General features: G+C 38.9%; 1 protein-coding gene across 3 annotated transcripts in view; it reads right to left on the minus strand.

Moving 5' to 3' along the window:
• Positions 1-20,016, minus strand: part of fkbp15b (FKBP prolyl isomerase family member 15b) — an 86,924-nt gene that overhangs the window by 42,410 nt on the left and 24,498 nt on the right. For all 3 annotated transcript variants that reach the window (XM_077562468.1, XM_077562467.1, XM_077562466.1), the window contains exons 7-17: positions 16,364-16,513; positions 16,203-16,271; positions 11,792-11,935; positions 11,419-11,561; positions 11,302-11,350; positions 11,089-11,196; positions 8,046-8,130; positions 7,519-7,619; positions 3,748-3,814; positions 3,561-3,670; positions 3,382-3,480 (exon numbers count right to left, since the gene is read on the minus strand). In XM_077562468.1, coding sequence (XP_077418594.1) covers positions 3,382-3,480; positions 3,561-3,670; positions 3,748-3,814; positions 7,519-7,619; positions 8,046-8,130; positions 11,089-11,196; positions 11,302-11,350; positions 11,419-11,561; positions 11,792-11,935; positions 16,203-16,271; positions 16,364-16,513 — 1,125 coding nt within the window. The remainder of the gene's footprint in view (positions 1-3,381; positions 3,481-3,560; positions 3,671-3,747; positions 3,815-7,518; positions 7,620-8,045; positions 8,131-11,088; positions 11,197-11,301; positions 11,351-11,418; positions 11,562-11,791; positions 11,936-16,202; positions 16,272-16,363; positions 16,514-20,016) is intronic.

Here is a 20,016-nt window from a genome sequence, read left to right on the forward strand (position 1 = left end):
CGATTGCACCTTCGCGTGCAGACGCTACACTTTCTTGCCGGCCTTTTTTTCCGGTGAATAGCAAGTATATACTGCAGTGTGTGTTTGGCCATGTTGCCATCAAGTCTACTCTCAGGATCATGATATGGTGACGTTACGGTGGTGTTACGTCTGGCTTCCTCATGTCCTTCTGTTCCTATACCGGGCGGTAAGAGATGTTCTGATCCATCGTATCCACTCCATTCATGGTGGCATCGTAGTCCAGAACCAGTGTCTTCTCCATGATCAGACTGTACCCACTCCTCCGATGAATATGCATTGGACTCGTCGTCCGATTGAACGTCCGCCTGAGCAGAAGTGCTCGGTTGTGCTCCGCGTTTTCCGGCGTTAGCATCGCTAGCCGGTGAGGCTTTATGACGTGATCATAGCCGCCGCGTCAACGCTTCCAACTTCGGTGTCAACCTCGGAGTCACCATCATCATCATCGTCGTCGTCATCAATGTGCTCTTTAGCATTGAACGATGCTTTTCGTCTTTGAAAAAAATGCTCAAGCGTGAGCTGCTTGCAACCGGTCGCCATTTTCGCTTCCTCAGCCATTCTCTCCTCAACACTTTAGCTACGCCTCACGTCTTCTACTGACGCCTACCCAATCTTGTCCAAAGAGAGTCATCGCTGCCATCTAGGGGCCAAAAATAGGCATTATACTAACTAGATCTGCTTGATACTTTCAGCACAGCTGGCCAAGGCTTTCCTCCACCCGTTTCCCCCCCCCCCAAAAAAAAAACATAGTGAACGTCTTTTAACGTCTTTGGCACTCCTCCGTAGGATTTTACTAAACGTTATTTAATGTTTTTGGCAGTCAAAGAGTTAAAAATAAACCTTTGTGCCACTCGGAAGATGCCAGAACCAGTATTTTGTGTTTCCGCACGGACATTGCTGATGGACGGCAAAGCGGAGCTAATGGAAACTTAAACATGGAAATGTGACGCACCTGTTGGCGAGCTCACCTGCTTGATGGATGCCCGTTGGTGGAGGTAAACACACACAACTTTAAATAACTTTAAAAACGGCGTGATTACTGTGGGAATTTAACGAAAAAGAAGGTGCTATGGAAGAGGCACGGGCGTCGTAAAGTCAAAACGTCATATGTCGTGTACGTCGTAACTTAAGTACTCCCTGTACTGCTATATTTGAAAATAGTGTGCATTATAAATGTTGAGTTTTGCCATTATTACAATATTAACTCTTTCACTGCCAGACGTTTTCAGAAACGGGTTGTCGCCAGTGCCAGCCGATTTAAGCATTTTGAGTGATATTTCAACGTCCACAGAAAATGTTGTGTTTGGACTATGGAAACACACATACTACCAAATGAAAGATTGGACTCTCAGCTTTCATCAGAAAAAAAGTTTGTTTCTACCTTATTCCGTTCTTCAGTAATCAACAATAGAAAATGGTTACTTTCACCGAAATTCTCTGTTTTGAAACAAAAAACTGAGAAAAAGAGCTTTTTGTGAAACGATGTTATTTCATGCACTTTAGTGAATTGTACACTTCTTTTTGTCCATGAATGATGCCACAAACACCTAAATAGTGCTTTACTTCTGTAAAACGCTTTCACCAACAATGAAAAAATGTTTTTTGATTGCAAAATACGTTTATTTCCATTCAACAGTGTAACAATTTGACAAAACAATTTCGCAAACTATTTACAAATGTGTGCAACTGTGGTACTACTTACAATTATGTGGATGTTTCATATACAGTTTTTCCTTTTGTAACGCTCTCCTGCGTACAAGGAGACGCCAGGACTCGCACAACAGTTTACTTTCACTTTCGCATTGGTCCGTTTTGCGTGCAAACGGCCTTTTTTTCCGGGGAATAAAAAGCAAGTAGCAGACTGTACACACTTCCTCCGATGAATATGCATTGGACTCGGGGCACTCTCCGTCGTCCGATCGAACGTCCGCCTGTGCGTGCTCGGTTGCGCTCCGCGTTACGACACCGTCATAGCCGCCGCGTCAGCGGTTCCAATTTCGCCGGCAAGCTCGGATTCACCTTCATCATCATCGATGATGATCATCGTCGTCATCAATGTACTATTTTAGCGTTGGTCGATGCCTTTCGTCTTGTAAGTGTAGAGCTGCTTGCAAACGCTCGCCATTGCCCGTTCCCTCCTCCATCTCGCTCCATCTAACGTCTTCTACTGCCGCGTCAATGCTTCCCAACCACGGAGTCACCACCCTCATCTTCATCATCGATGATGATCATCGTCGTCAACAATGTGCTCTTTCAGCGATGCTTTTGGTCTTTGAAAAAAACGTCTTGGGCGTGAGCTCCTCGCGACCGGCCGCCATTTTTCCTTTGTCTTCCATTCTCATCTCCTGCTCGACGCTCGAGCTCCACCTCTACTGACGCCCACCCGATCTTGTCAAAAGAGAGTCATCGCTGCCCTCTAGGGGCCAAAAATAGTCATTAGGCACAACAGACCGGCTGGAAACTTTCACCACAGCTCCGGAAGCCTTGCCTGCACCAGTTTCAAAAAATAAAATAAAAAAAATTGGATGACGTCTTTAGACGTCATTGGCAGTGCTCCGTAGGTTTTTACTTGACGTCTATAAACGTCAATGGCAGTGAAAGAGTTAATAATATAATAATAATGCATCAGATTTATATAGCGCTTTTCTTTCTTAAAAATTCAAGACGCTTCACAATGGATACATTATTCATGCACTCACACATTCACACTGTGGTGGCGGTAAGCTACTTAAGTAGCCACAGCTGCCCTGGGGCAGGCTGACGGAAGCGTGGCTGTCAGTGTGCGCCTACGGCCCCTCTGACCACCACAAAACAATTCGCACCTTCCATACACCAGTGTGAGTAGCACTGGAGGCAATGTGTGTGAAGTGCCTTGCCTATAGACGCAACAACACATGACTTGGGGAGAGTGGCGATCGAACAGCTGACCTTCTGGTTACTGAACAACCTCAACCTAAAAAAAAAAAGCAATCTTTTAAGCCCGTATTTCACTGAGCGGTACAGACTTGTGAGGAAAAATGCCAATGCGGACGCCTCAACTCTTCTAATGTTGTGTATAATTTAACCACTACCTTCTGTGGCATACCTGTTTTAGAAGGCTTAGCCGTGTGTGTGTGTTGCATACCTTTTTTTTTTAAGGCTTAATATTGGCATGTGAGTGCATGCATGTTGGAGTGGTAAAACATGAAACCACCACAGCCATCAAGGGTAACTGCCATTTAAATTTGGCCTGCAATGAAATTATATTGGCACCCCTGATCGAGAGCACTGACATTATTAACACGTCAATGTCCAATCGCAGGTACTATAATGGGTGCCACAGGCACACGAAGTGGTGGTAAAATGATTTTTACTGGCATATACCTGGATGATTCTTTGGACGTTTTGCATGATCATGGAGGACTCCATTGATATACCAGACAAGCCCAAGGAGACAGCTCCCTGCCTTTGAAGGTCATCGATCTAACAAATAAAATAATATAAGTAGACAGTAGGGCTAGTTTGTGTTAAAGCCATACTCTGCATGCTCTTGGATTTTGTACCTTTGATGCAAGTTGATCAACCCTTTCAGCTACTTTTCCGACAGCTAACCGGATCTCTGTGTTCTGCTGTCGGGTCTCAATCATCAAGTAGGAAGTCACGTCATTGGAGCCTGGATGATATAGTTAAAATATACAAACATTAAAGTATGTTTTTAAATTCTTCTTGTTAGTCTAATTCTTATCTTACCAATGAATGGGACACGAGCAGGATAAACTTGGCTTACAGACTGGAGCTGATTGGTAGGAACAGACGTCTGTGTGTAGGAGTAAAGCTTTGAAACAACAGCAGCAGCAACACCCCCACCACCAACAACAACATAATCACAGTAGTATAATAAGAATATGAAATGACATTGAATATAATGGATGTTAAATAATTGGACAATGATTATTATATGAATTTTAACTCTTTGACTGCCAGACGTTTTCAAAAACGGGTTGTCGCCAGTGCCAGCCGATTTAAGCATTTTGAGTGATCTTTCAAGGTCCACAGAAAATGTTGTGTTTGGACTATGGAAACACACATACTACCAAATGAAAGATTGGACTCTCAGCTTTCATCAGAAAAAAAAAGTTTGTTTCTACCTTATTCCGTTCTTCAGTAATCAACAATAGAAAATGGTTACTTTCACCGAAATTCTCTCTTTTGAAACAAAAAACGGAGAAAAAGAGCTTTTTGTGAAACGATGTTATTTCATGCACTCTAGTGAATTGTACACTTCTTTTTGTCCATGAATGATGCCACAAACACCTAAATAGTGCTTTACTTCTGTAAAACGCTTTCACCAACAATGAAAAAGTGTTTTTTGATTGCAAAATACGTTTATTTCCATTCAACAGTGTAACAATTTGACAAAACAATTTCGCAAACTATTTACAAATGTGTGCAACTGTGGTACTACTTACAATTATGTGGATGTTTCAAATACAGTTTTTCTTTTTGTAACGCTCTCCTGCGTACAAGGAGACGCCAGGACTCGCACACAGTTTACTTTCACTTTCACATTGGTCCGTTTTGCGTGCAAACGTTACACTTTCTTGACGGCCTTTTTTTCCGGGGAATAAAAAGCAAGTAGCAGACTGTACACACTTCCTCCGATGAATATGCATTGGACTCGGGGCACTCTCCGTCGTCCGATCGAACGTCCGCCTGTGCGTGCTCGGTTGCGCTCCGCGTTACGACACCGTCATAGCCGCCGCGTCAGCGGTTCCAATTTCGCCGTCAAGCTCGGATTCACCTTCATCATCATGGATATCAATGTACTATTTTAGCGTTGGTCGATGCCTTTCGTCTTGTAAGTGTAGAGCTGCTTGCAAACGCTCGCCATTGCCCGTTCCCTCCTCCATCTAGCTCCATCTAACGTCTTCTACTGCCGCGTCAATGCTTTCCAACCACGGAGTCACCATCATCTTCATCATCGATGATGATGATCGTCATCAACAATGTGCTTTTTTAGCGATGCTTTTGGTCTTTGAAAAAAACGGCTCTGGCGTTAGCTCCTCGCGACCGGCCGCCATTTTTCCTTTGTTTTCCATTCTGATCTCCTGCTCAACGCTCTAGCTCCGCCTCTACTGACGCCCACCCGATCTTGTCAAAAGAGAGTCATCGCTGCCCTCTAGGGGCCAAAAATAGTCATTAGGCTCAAAAAACCTGCTTAAAACTTTCAGGAGAGCTCCGCAAGCCTTCCCAGCACCCGTTTCAAAAAAAAAAAAAAAAAAAATGGGAGGACGTCTTTTAACGTCTTTGGCGCTCCTCCGTAGGTTTTTGCAGAACGTCATTTAACGTCTTTGGCAGTAAAAGAGTTAACTTGGACTAAATCTGCTCCAAGCAGGATTCAAACACCGATCTCCCACACGCAAAGCATGTGCTTTAACCACTCCACTATTGTGGACTTTGAAGGATCTGTGAAATGGTATGTATGTAAAGTTGTAGTTGAATTTGCTGATTGCCATGTTGAATGAGTGAATTTTGTCATTGAAAATATGGAATATTATAGAAAAAAACAATGTGAAATGACATTCAATACAATAGACGTTAAATAATTAGACAATGATTATTGTTATATGAAAATACATTTGGACTAAAATGGGAAATGAACCATGTTCTCCCCGGTGGAAGGCATGTGCTTAGCCACTGAGCTAACAGACTTGTTAAATTCATGACAGACTGTGTATTTGTACTGAATAATGTGGTATAATACGAGAGCTGTCATTGATGCTGAATATAGATATGATAGTCAGTAGGTATAGAGCATATCACTTAGCGTAATGGCCTGGGCCCAGTTGTTCAATTCTTGGTTATTTTAACCACTGTTTAACCCCTAACCGGCGGTTAAATACTTAACCCGCCGTTAACTAACGGGCTGTTAAATATGCAGATTTCAAAACACGGTTAGTCACGCTGTTTGTTAACGGCACAAACAAAGTTAACCATGCCGTTTGCGTCACTCGTTAGCACCGATATATCACACAATTCCTCTTTTTGTTTACTTCCGGGTCGGCGAAAGAAACGACCACTGGCACTCGGCGCAAAGAAATAAGCAGGAACTTTTCCGCTGATGAAGAAAACGTTATTCAATCAATGCTTGAAGCAATTTAGGAATTCATTATTTAGAAAATAATAAATCCACTGTGTGTATTTTCAGTGAATATTTTTTGTAATATTTTTGTATTTTTGCTAAAATTTTTGTAGCATATAATATTGCATGTTTTTGTCTGATTTTGTTTCTCATATTTTTGTCAGTTTTTTTATCTAACACATTTGTATTTTTGACTGATTTGTATTTTTTATGTAATATTTTGCTAGAATAGTTTTGAATTATTTGTCTTGTTTGTGTATTTACATACATCTAATATGTGTGTATTTTTCATCTAATATTTGTAACTATCACTAATATTTGTAATTGTTTTAAATTATAATTAATTTAAAAAAAAATACTTATGAATTCAAATTAAATAATTAGCCGCTATTCACAGTGTTGTTGTCTGTTTGAGCAAACGTCACAGGTAACCTCTCGTTGGAATCACCTCCCACTACATGCTGGGAAAGCCCCCTCTCCGTCCATTTTTAGAACTCGTCTTAAAAAACACTTTTTTATTTTGTCTCTTTTGACTCAGCATGAGACTTGGCATTGTATTACTGCGTAACTCTTCATCAGAATAATCACCGATGTCAAAGTCGAGCCCTCGATAGACTCTCTTTTTCTTGCGCTCAAAGGGCATCATAAAGGAAGTATTAGCCACAAACGTAGAGTTAAGCACACTGTTAAAAAGATAGCGGCAGTCCTAAGGTGTGTTAACTTTAACAGCAAGTTAACAGCCAGTTAAAGTTAACATAGTTTTGAACAAGATAACAGTGCCGTTAAAGTTAACAGTCGGTTAAATCTACTGAACCAGTGGTTAAAGTTACAACCGAGTTTTGAACAACCAGGCCCTGGATACATTTGCAATGTACAGTCGGAGCTGGGATTCAAACCCCCAAACTCCTGGTTACTGGACAATGCACTTTACCAACTGCGCCACTGACCAGTATCAAACATCTGGAAATTATGATTGTTGTATGAAAGGGAGTGGGAGTGGAAAGTTGAATGACTGTCCCATTGACAATGAATGGGGAAAAAATTTATATTAAATGTAAAAGTGGGTGAAACTGTACATAAGTGGAATGAGAAAAATATGAGTCCATTTGGCATGGCAATTTTGGAGCAAGTTGGCATTGGAGTGGTGTAAATTGTATGTGGCAGCTGAATGAAGATGAGAAAGTGAGGAGAATAATAAAAATGATGAGTATAATAAAGAATCTGAATAATATAAGTCATTAATTATTGTGTGAATTATTGCTGCTTTCAGCATTCACACAACAACAATAATGACTAAGAATGAACAAGAATCAATTTTATTTGCTTTCATAACCTTAAGTGTTTCCAATAAATAAGGACAAAATGAGAGGGAGGCTCACCTGAAATGTGTGTGTGTTACCTAGCAAACCAGGCTGTACAGCAAAATTGGCAAGGTTGGGAAGTACATTAGTAGGAAGAACAGGGTAAGGATGTGGAAGCACTGAGGAGAAACAAGAAAAAAAAGACTATAAAAATGGGACACATTGCCTCCCTGCTTGTCACTCAGCATTACGGGTTGGAATTGTGGGCGTTAGATCACCATCTGATCCCCGAGCGCAAGCTCCTACTGCTGCTCACCGCTCCCTCAGTGAATGGGTCAAATGAGGAGAACGAATTTCACCCCACACTTAGATGGGCGTGATAATCAGTGGTACTATAACCGTAACTAATTACTTTTATAAAGTATAAACGTTCCCAACACTGGTTATGTAGATTTTATCACTGTCTGGGTCACATATCTTTAAAACAGTTGGTATGATTATAAATCTGATTTATAAACGTTTGACCATAGGAATACAATTGTATTATTTAAGACTTAAGCTGTAGTGCAGGGTGAATGGCTTTGATTGAGCAGAAAAACGGTTACCCTGTGCTTGAACTGGGGCAGCTGAAGAGATCTGTACAGGAGACGATGCAACAGGCAGATTCTTAGCTCTACTGGTGGTGGTATCCTGCACAAAATTAGATAGTGTCATTAACTGACAATACTGTATAAAATTGGGTTACACGATTATGTCAAAAATGATCTTAAAGAATCATATTATTTTCAATATTGTGGACCTATGCTACTTTGCAATCCACTCTCCCTGTTTAAACGAAGGGAATGTGCCTTAAATTGCACCTAAATGTATTTTTCATTATTATTAATAAAATAAAATAAAAATTGCCTTAATTTATAATTATATTATAAAAAACGAGCTTTAAAAAAAATAAAAATGTCCAATATGGCCATTTGGATTTTAGGAACACAACTTCAAGTGCATTACAAGTGCAATATAACGTAAGGCAGGATACGTTATTTTATACATGGATAATGTATAAAATAATTATTTATCTTGCCTTATATAGCACTTAAAGTTGTGTTTCTAAAAACTAACAGCTATATTAGACATTTTGAGTTTATATATATTTTTTCAAATTGAATGGGCAAAAGCATTTTATAAAATAAATTCAGACAAAGTTCTATTTATTTAATTTAATTTTTTTTTTTTTTTAACAATCCAATCCAATGACTTTTCTGATCCGTTGCACTACTAGTTGTTTGGGTGGGCGAGTAGATGGATGGATTGATTGATTGAAAGTCAAAGTGTAGTAGCACTTGTAAATTGCTCGAGACTTGTCAGACTTGACTTGGGACTTGAGGGTAAAAACTTGAGACTTACTTGTGACTTGCAAAACAATGACTTGATCCCACCTCTGGGGTCAGTACCAACGGACCTACTACGTCCGTCAATAATGGACGCCTGTTTCCTGTTTCGCTGATATTCTATCCCTCACACCCTTTACCTTTAGCAAAAAAAAGAAAAGAAAAAAAAGCTGCTAATATGTGAATCAGTGAATCAGTGAATCAGGCTCTTGTTCTCCTTGACCATAAGTGAGTCATTGACAGTGGCGGAGCCAGGACCTTTTTTCTAGTGGGGTGCCCTGAGTGACAAAGTGGTGCAAAAAGATGACACGTGTGCACGCATTCACATGCTTGTATGCAGAGGCACGTGCGTACGCAGATGTGCATGCATGTCCCTGTAAAATCGCAATGCAGATTGTCAGCTGCCTTGGCTCAGTCAACAGGCCTGAGATGTCATTGTTTATCATACTACCCGCAGTCAGGGTCCCATGTAATTAAATGCACACACATACCATTCTTACCCAACATACTCATAATGCAAGCAAGAACAAATAACGTAAAAGGCAACATTTAACTACTGTACATTTATTAGATAATGCCTTTTTTTAAACTTTGGACTAACTTAATTCAATCATGTGTTACCAATTGAAGTGATTTTTTGAAGTTGGTCAACAATTCAATTTGTAATCTTAAATTGGTTTAACAATTCTCTTTTTAGAGTGTACAGCCGATCAACGGCTCATTCATTTCACATCATATCTAAGAAACGCAATGACAATCTCCTAATTCTTCAAAATTATAAACGTTGCTTTTTACTTAGATTTATAATAAAGACCTGCAGCATATGCAGTGTTTCCCACACCATGTTAATACTTGGGCGGGCCACCCAAGTAAATTAGCCACCACCCAAGTAGATTTCAAGAAAATGTAATAAAGCAGATATACCGCATATAACATTAGTTTGCCGTCACTCACTTGTGGATCATGAGGTCAGAGGAGACGCAAGTAGCAGGGCTGAGAACACCCAGCTCAGATCCTGGACCTTAAATTCTAGTAAAGAAGGCTTTCATTGACTGTGATGTCAAAACCAATAACCTGACATTCACACTGCTCCAGCATTCCTCTGTGAACAGAGAACCTTCCAGAAGAACAGCCACCTCCAATCAATCTATCAGGCCTGTATGGTAAAGTGGTCAGACAGAAGATACTCCTTGTCCTTGGTAAAACGCACATGGCAGCCCACTGGAGTTTGCTGTTACCTGAAGAAAGGTATCTGAAGGACTATCAGTCCACAAGAGACCAATTCAATGGTCTGATGAGAAAACGAGTGAATTCTTTGGCGTGAGTGCCAGATCTTATGTTTACAGCAGAGTAGAGGTGCCCAAGTCTGGTCCTCGAGAGCCCCTATCAGCCTGTTTTCCATGTCACCCTCCTCTAACGCAGCTGATTCCAATGATCACCTCATCAGCAAGCTTTGATAGCGATCCTGATCATGAATCAGGTGTGTTGGAAGAGGGAAACATGGAAAACAAGCTGGATAGGGGCTCTCGAGGATCGGACTTGGGCACCCCTTGTTTAGAGGAAACCAGGCACTACCATGCCTGCAGTGACGCATGGTTTAGTCTGGGTTGAGGGAAAGATCAATGCAGAAATGTACAAAGACATCTTGGCTGAAAACCTGCTTCAGAGGACTCCTGACCTCAGAACAGGGCAACGGTTCCCCTCCTCGTCGAGAGAAACGTACTTCTTTTAAATGCAGCCATACTATTTTCAGCACACAGTATGCTGCAAAACATAAAACCGACTAGTTTTCTTACATACTGAGAAAATTCTAGGTAAATGGACTGCTTTGCACTTTATCTACAAATAAAGCAATTAAATTCAATGCTGTTCATACATGAAACAGATTGCAACCTGTTTTTTAAATACAGTGGCTCACAGTTATAAGCCAGAAGTACATTTTCATACAAATCTTACAGTGTACATGTACAAGTTTACTGATTAGTATTTTCTAAATTTGAGTAAAATTATTATTTTTCGCAATAATTGACTTATATTTATATCGGGATTAATCTGTATCGAATTGAATCGGGACCTATAAATCGTGATACAGATCGAATCGCAAGGTACTAGGCAATTCACACCTCTAATATGGACAATAAAAAAATTGTACTGGTGTCTTGGTTGGGGCAGCATCAGTGAACTTCGGGTGGCCAGGCCCAGGCACCTGGTGGCCCCGGGTCATTGGGCCCCTGTTAATGTCGGACCCTGGCTTGACACTCACCTCCAATTCAAAGTCACAAGATTCAGTCTGGCATGTTAGAAAGGGTAACATGGGCTGTCCCATCTTTGCCATACGAGAGATCAGCTTGGCCTTAGTGGCATCGGTGGTCTGATAAAGGACAAAGATTGCACATTAGTTTATTGAAATTGCTGCAGAAAGAAACACATTTAGTTACAAATGTCTCGTTACAAACAGTCATCAGGCATTACTTACTGTGAGCTGTTCACTAAGGGAATTTGACTTTGTGCGCAGAGGTGTCTCCCTACAGGAAAAAAGCCTAATGCAAAAAAGCTTGATAATTAATGTATGTTTTTCAGGTGCAAGCCTCACCCTGGTTTGCCTGGATCCAATTCAGTTGTTTGCACTGGTGGCTCTGGGGTCAAATTCTCAACACTCGGGGCAGGGGAAAGTGTACCGGAATCTCTGGAACCGGCACTGGCCTGATCAGAGCCACACTCCTTGGAAATTTTCACCTATAACACATAAATATAACTGAAAAGAATGTGCCGTTAACAAAAAATATACATCTACAGATTATTGATACTGCTTTGATTAAAATTATTAATGTAATAAATGTAATAAAGGTTGCCAAAGATACTGCCTCTTAAAGAAAAGGTTGCTGGATTAGATTTACAATATGATGTGGCAGATTACTCTATTGGCATATTTAGATGGATTAGCAGCAAAATGTACAGGCGCTCACCCGTTTTAGTGCTGCTTCAAAAATGACAGTGCTGTTAGCTGGGACACAGTCAGGGACACCTTGTGATCCATAAGCAAGGTTCGGTGGGACAACAATGAGACGACAGCCAGCCTTTTTCATCCCCAGCACCCCCTTCTCCCATCCCTACACAAGAATACAAGAACATTAAGCGTTTCAAACAAGACAACAGTCAGGCGGCTTCCCCCAAACATTATATTAGCCCGGCGGTAAGGATGTAACGATTCCCTCAAACCCAATTCGATTCAATTTTCAGTTCCCGATTTTCGATTGTATTAGATTTTTTTTTGTTACATTTGATACCCAAAAGATGTTTTTATTTTAACATCTACATTTGATCCATGTTACAAACATAAACTTTTTGTAACTTTTAAATATATATATATATATATTAAACTATTTTTTTTTTAACTCGAAAATCAACTAATAATTTTGACTATTTAACTACATTTAGGTCTTATCAGTGCTTTGTTTTTAAAGTTATATTCTGCCCTCGCAACACGTTTTCAGGTTTGTGCAGCAAGACAGATAGTATGAAGAATGAAGGTCCAGAAGCTTTGTTGAAGATTCCGTGTTGAGTCTTCTACTATTTTTCTTCACGAGGAAGTTTGTCCTTAAACTTTTTTTACTCTTCTAAAATGTATTGAAATACTATACATGGCTAATTGATAAGTTTTGCTTCTTTCTGTCCCTTCTCAAACTTGCATCTTATCAGATTGTGCTTTTTTTTCTTTCCTTTGTTGTTTTTATTGCTCTGCTTGTTTAAGAGGAATCAAATCAAAAGACAAAGACTGTAAACAGATACTGTATCTGTTCAACAAGTGTAAGAATGAGGCCCTCTATTGGACTAGTAAGACACTACATCAGCAAAACGTATTTCACCGCGACTGTAATTCATCGCGGCCACAGGCTATAGACACACAGACGATAAAGTGCCTCATTAAGTAAATGAGGAGCCACTTACAAAACATAAAACATTAAATTGATCAATTACAAAAATCTAACCAAGATTTTACTGGCGTCTTCAAAGACCCATCAAACAATAAAAAACTGTGCAAGACACTACATAGTGTTGTGAATCGATGCTTTTATTTTTTACATTGATGAATATTTTAGACACTTTACTTTGGCATTACATCGATTTTCAATGCATCGTTACATCCCTACCCGGCGGCGCTCCATGCTTTTCTTGCTCACCCGAAAAGTTTAAAGAGTTGTACTGAGAGAGTTGTACTGGGAGAGTTGTACTGGGAGGCGGACGTTCTTGACCATGCAAGCACCAACAAATAGCGTTTGTTTTTTTTGACTGGTATAAAATAACTACAGTGTGTTATTTATTTAATTTTAACATCTAACACGCTAAACTTTTGGTTAACAAGGATACGAGGTGCCTTCAATAAGTTTCCAGACTTTTTTTGTAGAGGCATTTATAATTATCGGACTCTTGAAATTGTAGTATGTTATAGGGCTGTGCAATTGATCAAAATTCAATTACAATTTAAATCAGGGCTCTAATTTAACACCCCCCAACCCGCCAAGTGAGGGTTAAAATTCATTTTGGCAGGTGGTCATAAATTTTTACTAGCCAATTTGGCTGGTAATGCAAATTTCAAGGCTCGAAGTAGAAAATTAGCTCTGAAATTGTCATTTGCGCACAGTTAGAGGCACTGTTGTTGTTGGACATCGTCACAATAAAAGTGTTTTGACCCCTGACGTGTAGTGACTTTTATTGCGGAGGTTCTGCGGGAAGCGTGTCACGACGTGTCTTACTTCTGGACTTTCACAATTAACGTTAGCATTTTAGCAAGCGTCCACATCCCTCGCCTCAAACTCATTCGGGTTTGACAACTTTGACAAGGGTGACAATCAAAATTACAGGAGAGATTTGCCGAAAAACGGCCGCCATGAGGAGTGATTTGTTTGTTCTATTCCACCAAAAACCATTGAGATCGCGACTCCACAAGCACCATATGACAGCGATAAAGATACCGGTAAGTATTAGCGACACACTCGCCTTGTGTAATTAATGGCACCAACAATTGTATTTCTCTTATTTCACGTATGCTAAACACGAGAAAAGTGTTGAAAGAAATATGCAGCCTCGGCAAATCGAGTCGAGGTCTGTCAGGAGCAACGAATGAATTAAGGTGAGAAACGGTGCACAGTTACATAACATTTGTGTGTGAATAATGCAAGCCTAGAGATGGGCAGTTTTCTGTCTTTAACTAAATCTGTAGAATTATAAACTGAAGATATATCACCATACTCTCTTAATTGGAAGTGTACAAAAGTATGTTGAGTTGGAGAAGATGTTTTAAAATGCTCACGCCATCGGAAAAAAAGAGCAGGCCTTTCACAGACCGTATGGATGTGGGAGTAAGTACATTTACTTAACGATATGTTACAGAATGAGTGTATTTAATACGACATAACATGCTGCCATGGACATACTGTTGTTACTTTATGTTTAGGGATTTAAAAAAAAAAATCTAGGAAATTTCTCACTGGGAAAAAAATGGGCTGGTGGAAATTGTGTTTGGCTAGTAACTTTAGAGTCACCAGCCACGTTGGCTGGTCATCAAAAAAGTTAATTTAGAGCCCTGATTTCTATTATTACACTCCACAATTATAATATTAGCATAATTGTAAAATAAAAATAAAAATATGATTATTAATGCTAATTTTTAGCTGTTTGAGTTGTTTAAATTTATACATTCGCACCTTTAAAAAAATAAAAAATAAAAATAACCATTCAATTTTGTTTCGTCCAAAATGAACATGCATAATTATAGTGTTTCAAAGAATTTTATTTGTCTTAATATTTTTTACGTTTAAACATTTTCTTGTTCTGTACCCAAAAAAATGATTGTCCTAATTGTGATTTCAATTATTACCAAAATAATCGTGATTAATATTTTCTACATAATCGAGCAGCCAGTTATAACTGTACATCTGATGAGATGACTGGTCCAGTTTTATCTTTCTAGGTTGAAAGAGACAGGTGCAGCAGGACTTCGAACACACCCTACAAAACTCTGCTACAGCTGACGTTTTTTCAAAAATGCAGTCCTTCAAACTGCTCTCTAGCATGAGTCAATCATCGTTTTTTGAGCGGCACAAGAGATTCAAGGAAGGCAGAGTATCTGTGAGGAATGATGAGAGGTGTGGAAGTCAGAAGAGAGTTGGTGGAAATTTTAGAAATCGTGCAAATCTTCCACAATTTCAGTTCCTCATGAATAATGGTGTGCACAGTTCAGTAGTTATTGCCTCTATAGACACACGACGGTCCTCAATCATAAAATTCCGGATTTCCTCCACCAACTCGGGTGTTCTGACTTCCCTACTCCTCACACACCTTTCATCGTCCCTCACAGACTCTCTGCCTTCCTTGAATCTCTTGTGCCACTCAAAACCCAATGATCGACCCATGCAAGAGGGGCCATAAGAAGTCTGAAGCATTCCATACGTTTCTGTGGCGTTTTTTTCAAGTTCAACACAAAATGTTATTGTGTATTATTCTTCCAAAATGTCCTCTCAAGCGGACTGCATTTTCAAAAAACGTCAACACTAGGGTGTGTTCAAAGTCCTGCTGTAGCTGTCCCTTTCAACCTAGAAAGATAAAACTGGGTCAGTCATCTCATCAGATGTACAGTTATGACATACTACAATTTCAAGAGTCTACGATAATTATAAATGCTTCTACAAAAGAAGTCCGGAGACTAATTGAAGGCACCTCATACGTGATAAACAACGATCATATTGAACGTTGAGTTGAGCTATTCTCGCGACACGATTACTAAAAAAGTCAATACAATTTGCGTAAATGTCCAAAAAAAATAAATGCTAATCGGCTTTTTTACAGCTGTAGAACCAAGATAGCAATAGTATTTAGCATTAGTTTAGCAAAACCCTCAGCCATCTGAATAACTGGTGAGGTTCACGCATTTTTTTTCCCATTAGTGTCAGTGAAAGAGATGTTGTAAGTATGCAAACATTAAGTGTTAGATTTAATTTTTTATCCGTTTTTTTTTTAATACATATAATCTTTGGAGTTGCTCCCCCCTGGGTGCATTTCAGTGGGCGTCAATTATATGTGGATTTGTGCGATGGCAGTGGTTTGACTAGAGTAAATATACAAGTTATTTTACTAAATATAGTTCTCCATTTTCTTATTGAATTGGAGATTTTTTTTTTCAAGCTCGCTGATTGACCCCAAAAAATTCTGACTGCACTAAAGCCAATTAATTTTTTTAAATAAATAACAGTAAATAAAGTTATTTAAATAGACATATTGCTATAATTGCTTTAACTCGCTGATCGGCACCTCTAAAATTAACTTTGTGCCCAGTCAATTGTAGTTGTAAGACCTAAAGAAAACAGGTTATCATCTTACTTGAATTACTTTTCCAGCTCCAATTTTCAGCCGAAACAGCGTGTCTTTATTTTGGTTGGAGTCAAACATCTGAAAGGAAATATTAAACTTGATTGTTTACATTTGTTCAGGAACCCCCACCAATACTAAACAGAAATGTCTGTTAGGCTTTAATATATAACCTGTCCAATAGTGTGGTTCTGCAAGATCCAGCCTCTGTAGGCCACCTCCAAAGAGTCCCCGTGTTGTACTGCTTGGCCTTCCCCAAGACTAAGATCCTGAGTCAGCACTGCATCTAAAACGGTGCAGCTGTTTGCCTTTGCCAAACACACCTAATGGGAAGAAATTACATACAACGAGGAAAACATTTAACACACAAACAGTACAGTATATTAAAAAAAAATTACATTTGTAATGTTGTTTATTCCTAAAATGGATTTGAACATTTTTTACTTAAAATAAAATGTTATGAAAAAAAAAAGATAAATTCTTTGATTTAATATATTGTAATTAGTGTTGTTCCGATACCGATACTGGTATCGGCAGAGGCCCCGATACTGCATTAAAACAGTGGTATCGGAGGGCACAGACATGCGCGAGATGCTGTGATTATCGCAAGACCTACAGCGAGACCGAGACACCCCAACATGGCAGCGCCCTGCTGCTAAGATAGAACTAGCTCTATTATGCTAAACTAATTCGAGTTTAACCATCATATATCTTGGCTTTTCTCTTTTCTCTTTCATCCGACAGATTTGGAATACCATCCAACGTGGAGGACCTCGAACGCTTCATTGACGGTTATTTTTACAACTGCGCGATGGAGGACTCTTCCGTCGAGAAACCGTCTAAGAAACCCTCTAAAAAGAGAAAGAATGACTCAGCGACGGACACGGACGACCTAACCACTACGGAGGTCTCGGTCAGTATGCTGGAGTCCATAAATAAAAAGTTAGAGGTCCTCTCCCTAATCTGCGAGGAGGTGAAAGGATTTAAGGTAAGTATGGAATTCCTCAGCCAACAAATAAATGATCTCCAACGCAACAATGCCGAGATACACGCTACACTCGTGACTGTTTCAGCCGAGTTAGAAACCATTAAAAAGGAAAATAAAATGCTAAAAGAAACTATTCTGGATGTTCAATCCCGTAGCATGCAGGATAATTTAATATTCTTAGGTATATCCAAGAACACCTGTGACAATCCAGAGGTTGAGATAAAAAAAATTATGACGACATCGTTAAAAATTCCTCAGGAGACGGTAAATAACATCTCCTTTCACCGGGTACATCGGCTTGGAGCCCGTAGGGGCAACGGACCCCGTCCTATTATCGCCAAATTTGAGCATTTTAAACAAAAAGTATTTGTTAAAAGTAAAGGACGGGAGCTTAAAGGGACCTCATTTGGAATGAATGACCAATTCCCTAGAGAGATTAATGAGCGGCGAAAGGTACTGTTTCCTATAATGAAACAAAATAGGCAGGAGGGTAAACGGACTATGATGGTCGTTGATAAACTGTACATCGATGGCCAACTATTCCGGAACCCCAACTCCACTCCCTGGCTGTTCTAATTAGCATCGATGGAACTAAACTTTGTTTGATTATTAGATGTATACATATACATATACATATAATGTATATGTGGTTATAAAACCTAAAATATGAATACTCATTATGTTTACGCTATATTATAAATATAATAATAATACATAACTATATCTAAAAGTAGATTTAAACAAAAAAAAAAAAATCTCGCTTGGGTTACCAGTTACTGGTGTATTATAATGTTGTTTAACTCCCCACTAACTTCCTTCACTTTCACATCCTTACCCGTTTTTTCACTGTTATATTTACTTACACATTTCCTTATATTTTACACAAATTATATAAATCACCTAACTACTTTGATTCTATCCTATAACATGCCAGTATTGACAAATGGCCTATGCAGATATTTACACAGGACTGAGCCTATATTGTTTGTATGCATAAATTAGTTCTGGTTTCCTGGAATGTTTGTGGCGCTCGCTCACAGGCAAAAAGAATAAAAACTTTAGACCATCTCTTAAAATTAAAAGCAGATATTTGCCTCCTGCAAGAAACCCACCTACAAAAATCTGAAGAAAAATTACTTATTGATAAGAATTTTAGCCAAGCATACTCTGCCCCTTATAACAGCAGACAAAGAGGAGTCTGTATACTCATACATAAGAATTTACTCTTTACTCTAAATAATATAATAACAGACCCAGAGGGCCGATACATTATTATTCAGGTAACTATATTTAATAAAATATATACACTTGGCAATTTATATGCCCCTAATAATGATGATCCGGCCTTTTTCCATGAATTTTTCTCTCAGCTGTTTGATTTAGCAGCGAACTCTACTATTATTATTGGAGGAGACTTTAACACAGTCTTAAATCCATTAATAGACCGTTCTAATAACACAACATGTATAAGGCGATTACAATCTACTAAAGTAATAGGGGAATATATGGATGATTTTGGCCTCGTCGACAGCTGGAGACTTAAAAACCCAAATAAGAGGGAATTTACCTTCTTTTCCGCTGTACACCGGTCTTTTTCAAGAATTGATTATTTTCTTACAAATAACTCTATTGCTAATAAAACTGTTACAAAAATACATCCTATTATTATTAGCGACCATGCACCAGTCTCACTTTCCCTACAAGTTGATTATACCTTTAAACCACCACCAACATGGCGTTTTAACAGCTCACTGCTAAACGATGCAGAGTTTGATAAAATTATAAGGAAAGAGTGGGCAGACTTTTTGGAAATAAATGACTCTCCAGGCCTATCGCCATCTCTTCTCTGGGAAGCTGGGAAAGCAGTAATTAGAGGTAAAATTATATCATATTCATCTTATAAAAAGAAACAGGATCAAAAATTTGAAAATGACTTGGAAGATAAAATTAAACAACTGACGGATGAGTACGCAATAAACCCAAATGACCAAATATGGACTGACTTACAAAATACAAAAATACAGTTAGACGATATGCTAACTAAAAAGACAGAGTTTATAATACAACAATTGAGATACAACAACTTTGAATATAATAACAAATCAGGTAAATTTCTTGCAAACCAACTTCAACGCAATCGGGAAAAATCTCTTTTAACGGCTATTAAAGGGACAACTGGTGAATGTACACAATCACCAGAAGAAATTAATCAAATTTTTTATAACTATTATCGCAACCTATACTCAGAAACTAACAAACCTAACCCTGATCATATTGAGGCATTCCTCAGTAGCTTAAATATGCCTCAGTTAACTACTGAATATAAAGATATGTTAGAAGCGCCACTTACTATAAACGAGTTGTACAGTGCTCTAGATAGTATGCCTAATGGCAAGGCACCTGGCCCAGATGGTTATCCGGCTATATTTTTTAAGCACTACTGGTTAATGCTTGCTCCGCTATTCTTAAGAGTAGTAACAGAAATTAAAACTAATGGTTACATACGTCCACACATGAATACAGCAGCAATTAAACTTTTATTAAAGCCAGAAAAAGACCCCACCCTTCCATCAAGTTACCGTCCGATTTCACTAATTAACACTGATATCAAAATTATTACTAAGGCTTTCACATCTAGACTAGAAACAGTAATCTCGACAATTATTCATAGCGACCAAACAGGCTTTATTAAAGATCGTCACTCTACTAATAATATTAGGAGGCTCTTTAACCTTATTAGCATGTCACAGCGGCATGATAAGAAGGCAGTTATTATATCGTTGGATGCAGAAAAAGCTTTTGACAAAGTTAACTGGTCCTTCCTCTTTGCTGTTTTAA

The sequence above is a fragment of the Vanacampus margaritifer genome, chromosome 3, assembly GCF_051991255.1.
Source record: "Vanacampus margaritifer isolate UIUO_Vmar chromosome 3, RoL_Vmar_1.0, whole genome shotgun sequence".
NCBI classification, from domain to species: Eukaryota; Metazoa; Chordata; class Actinopteri; order Syngnathiformes; family Syngnathidae; genus Vanacampus; species Vanacampus margaritifer.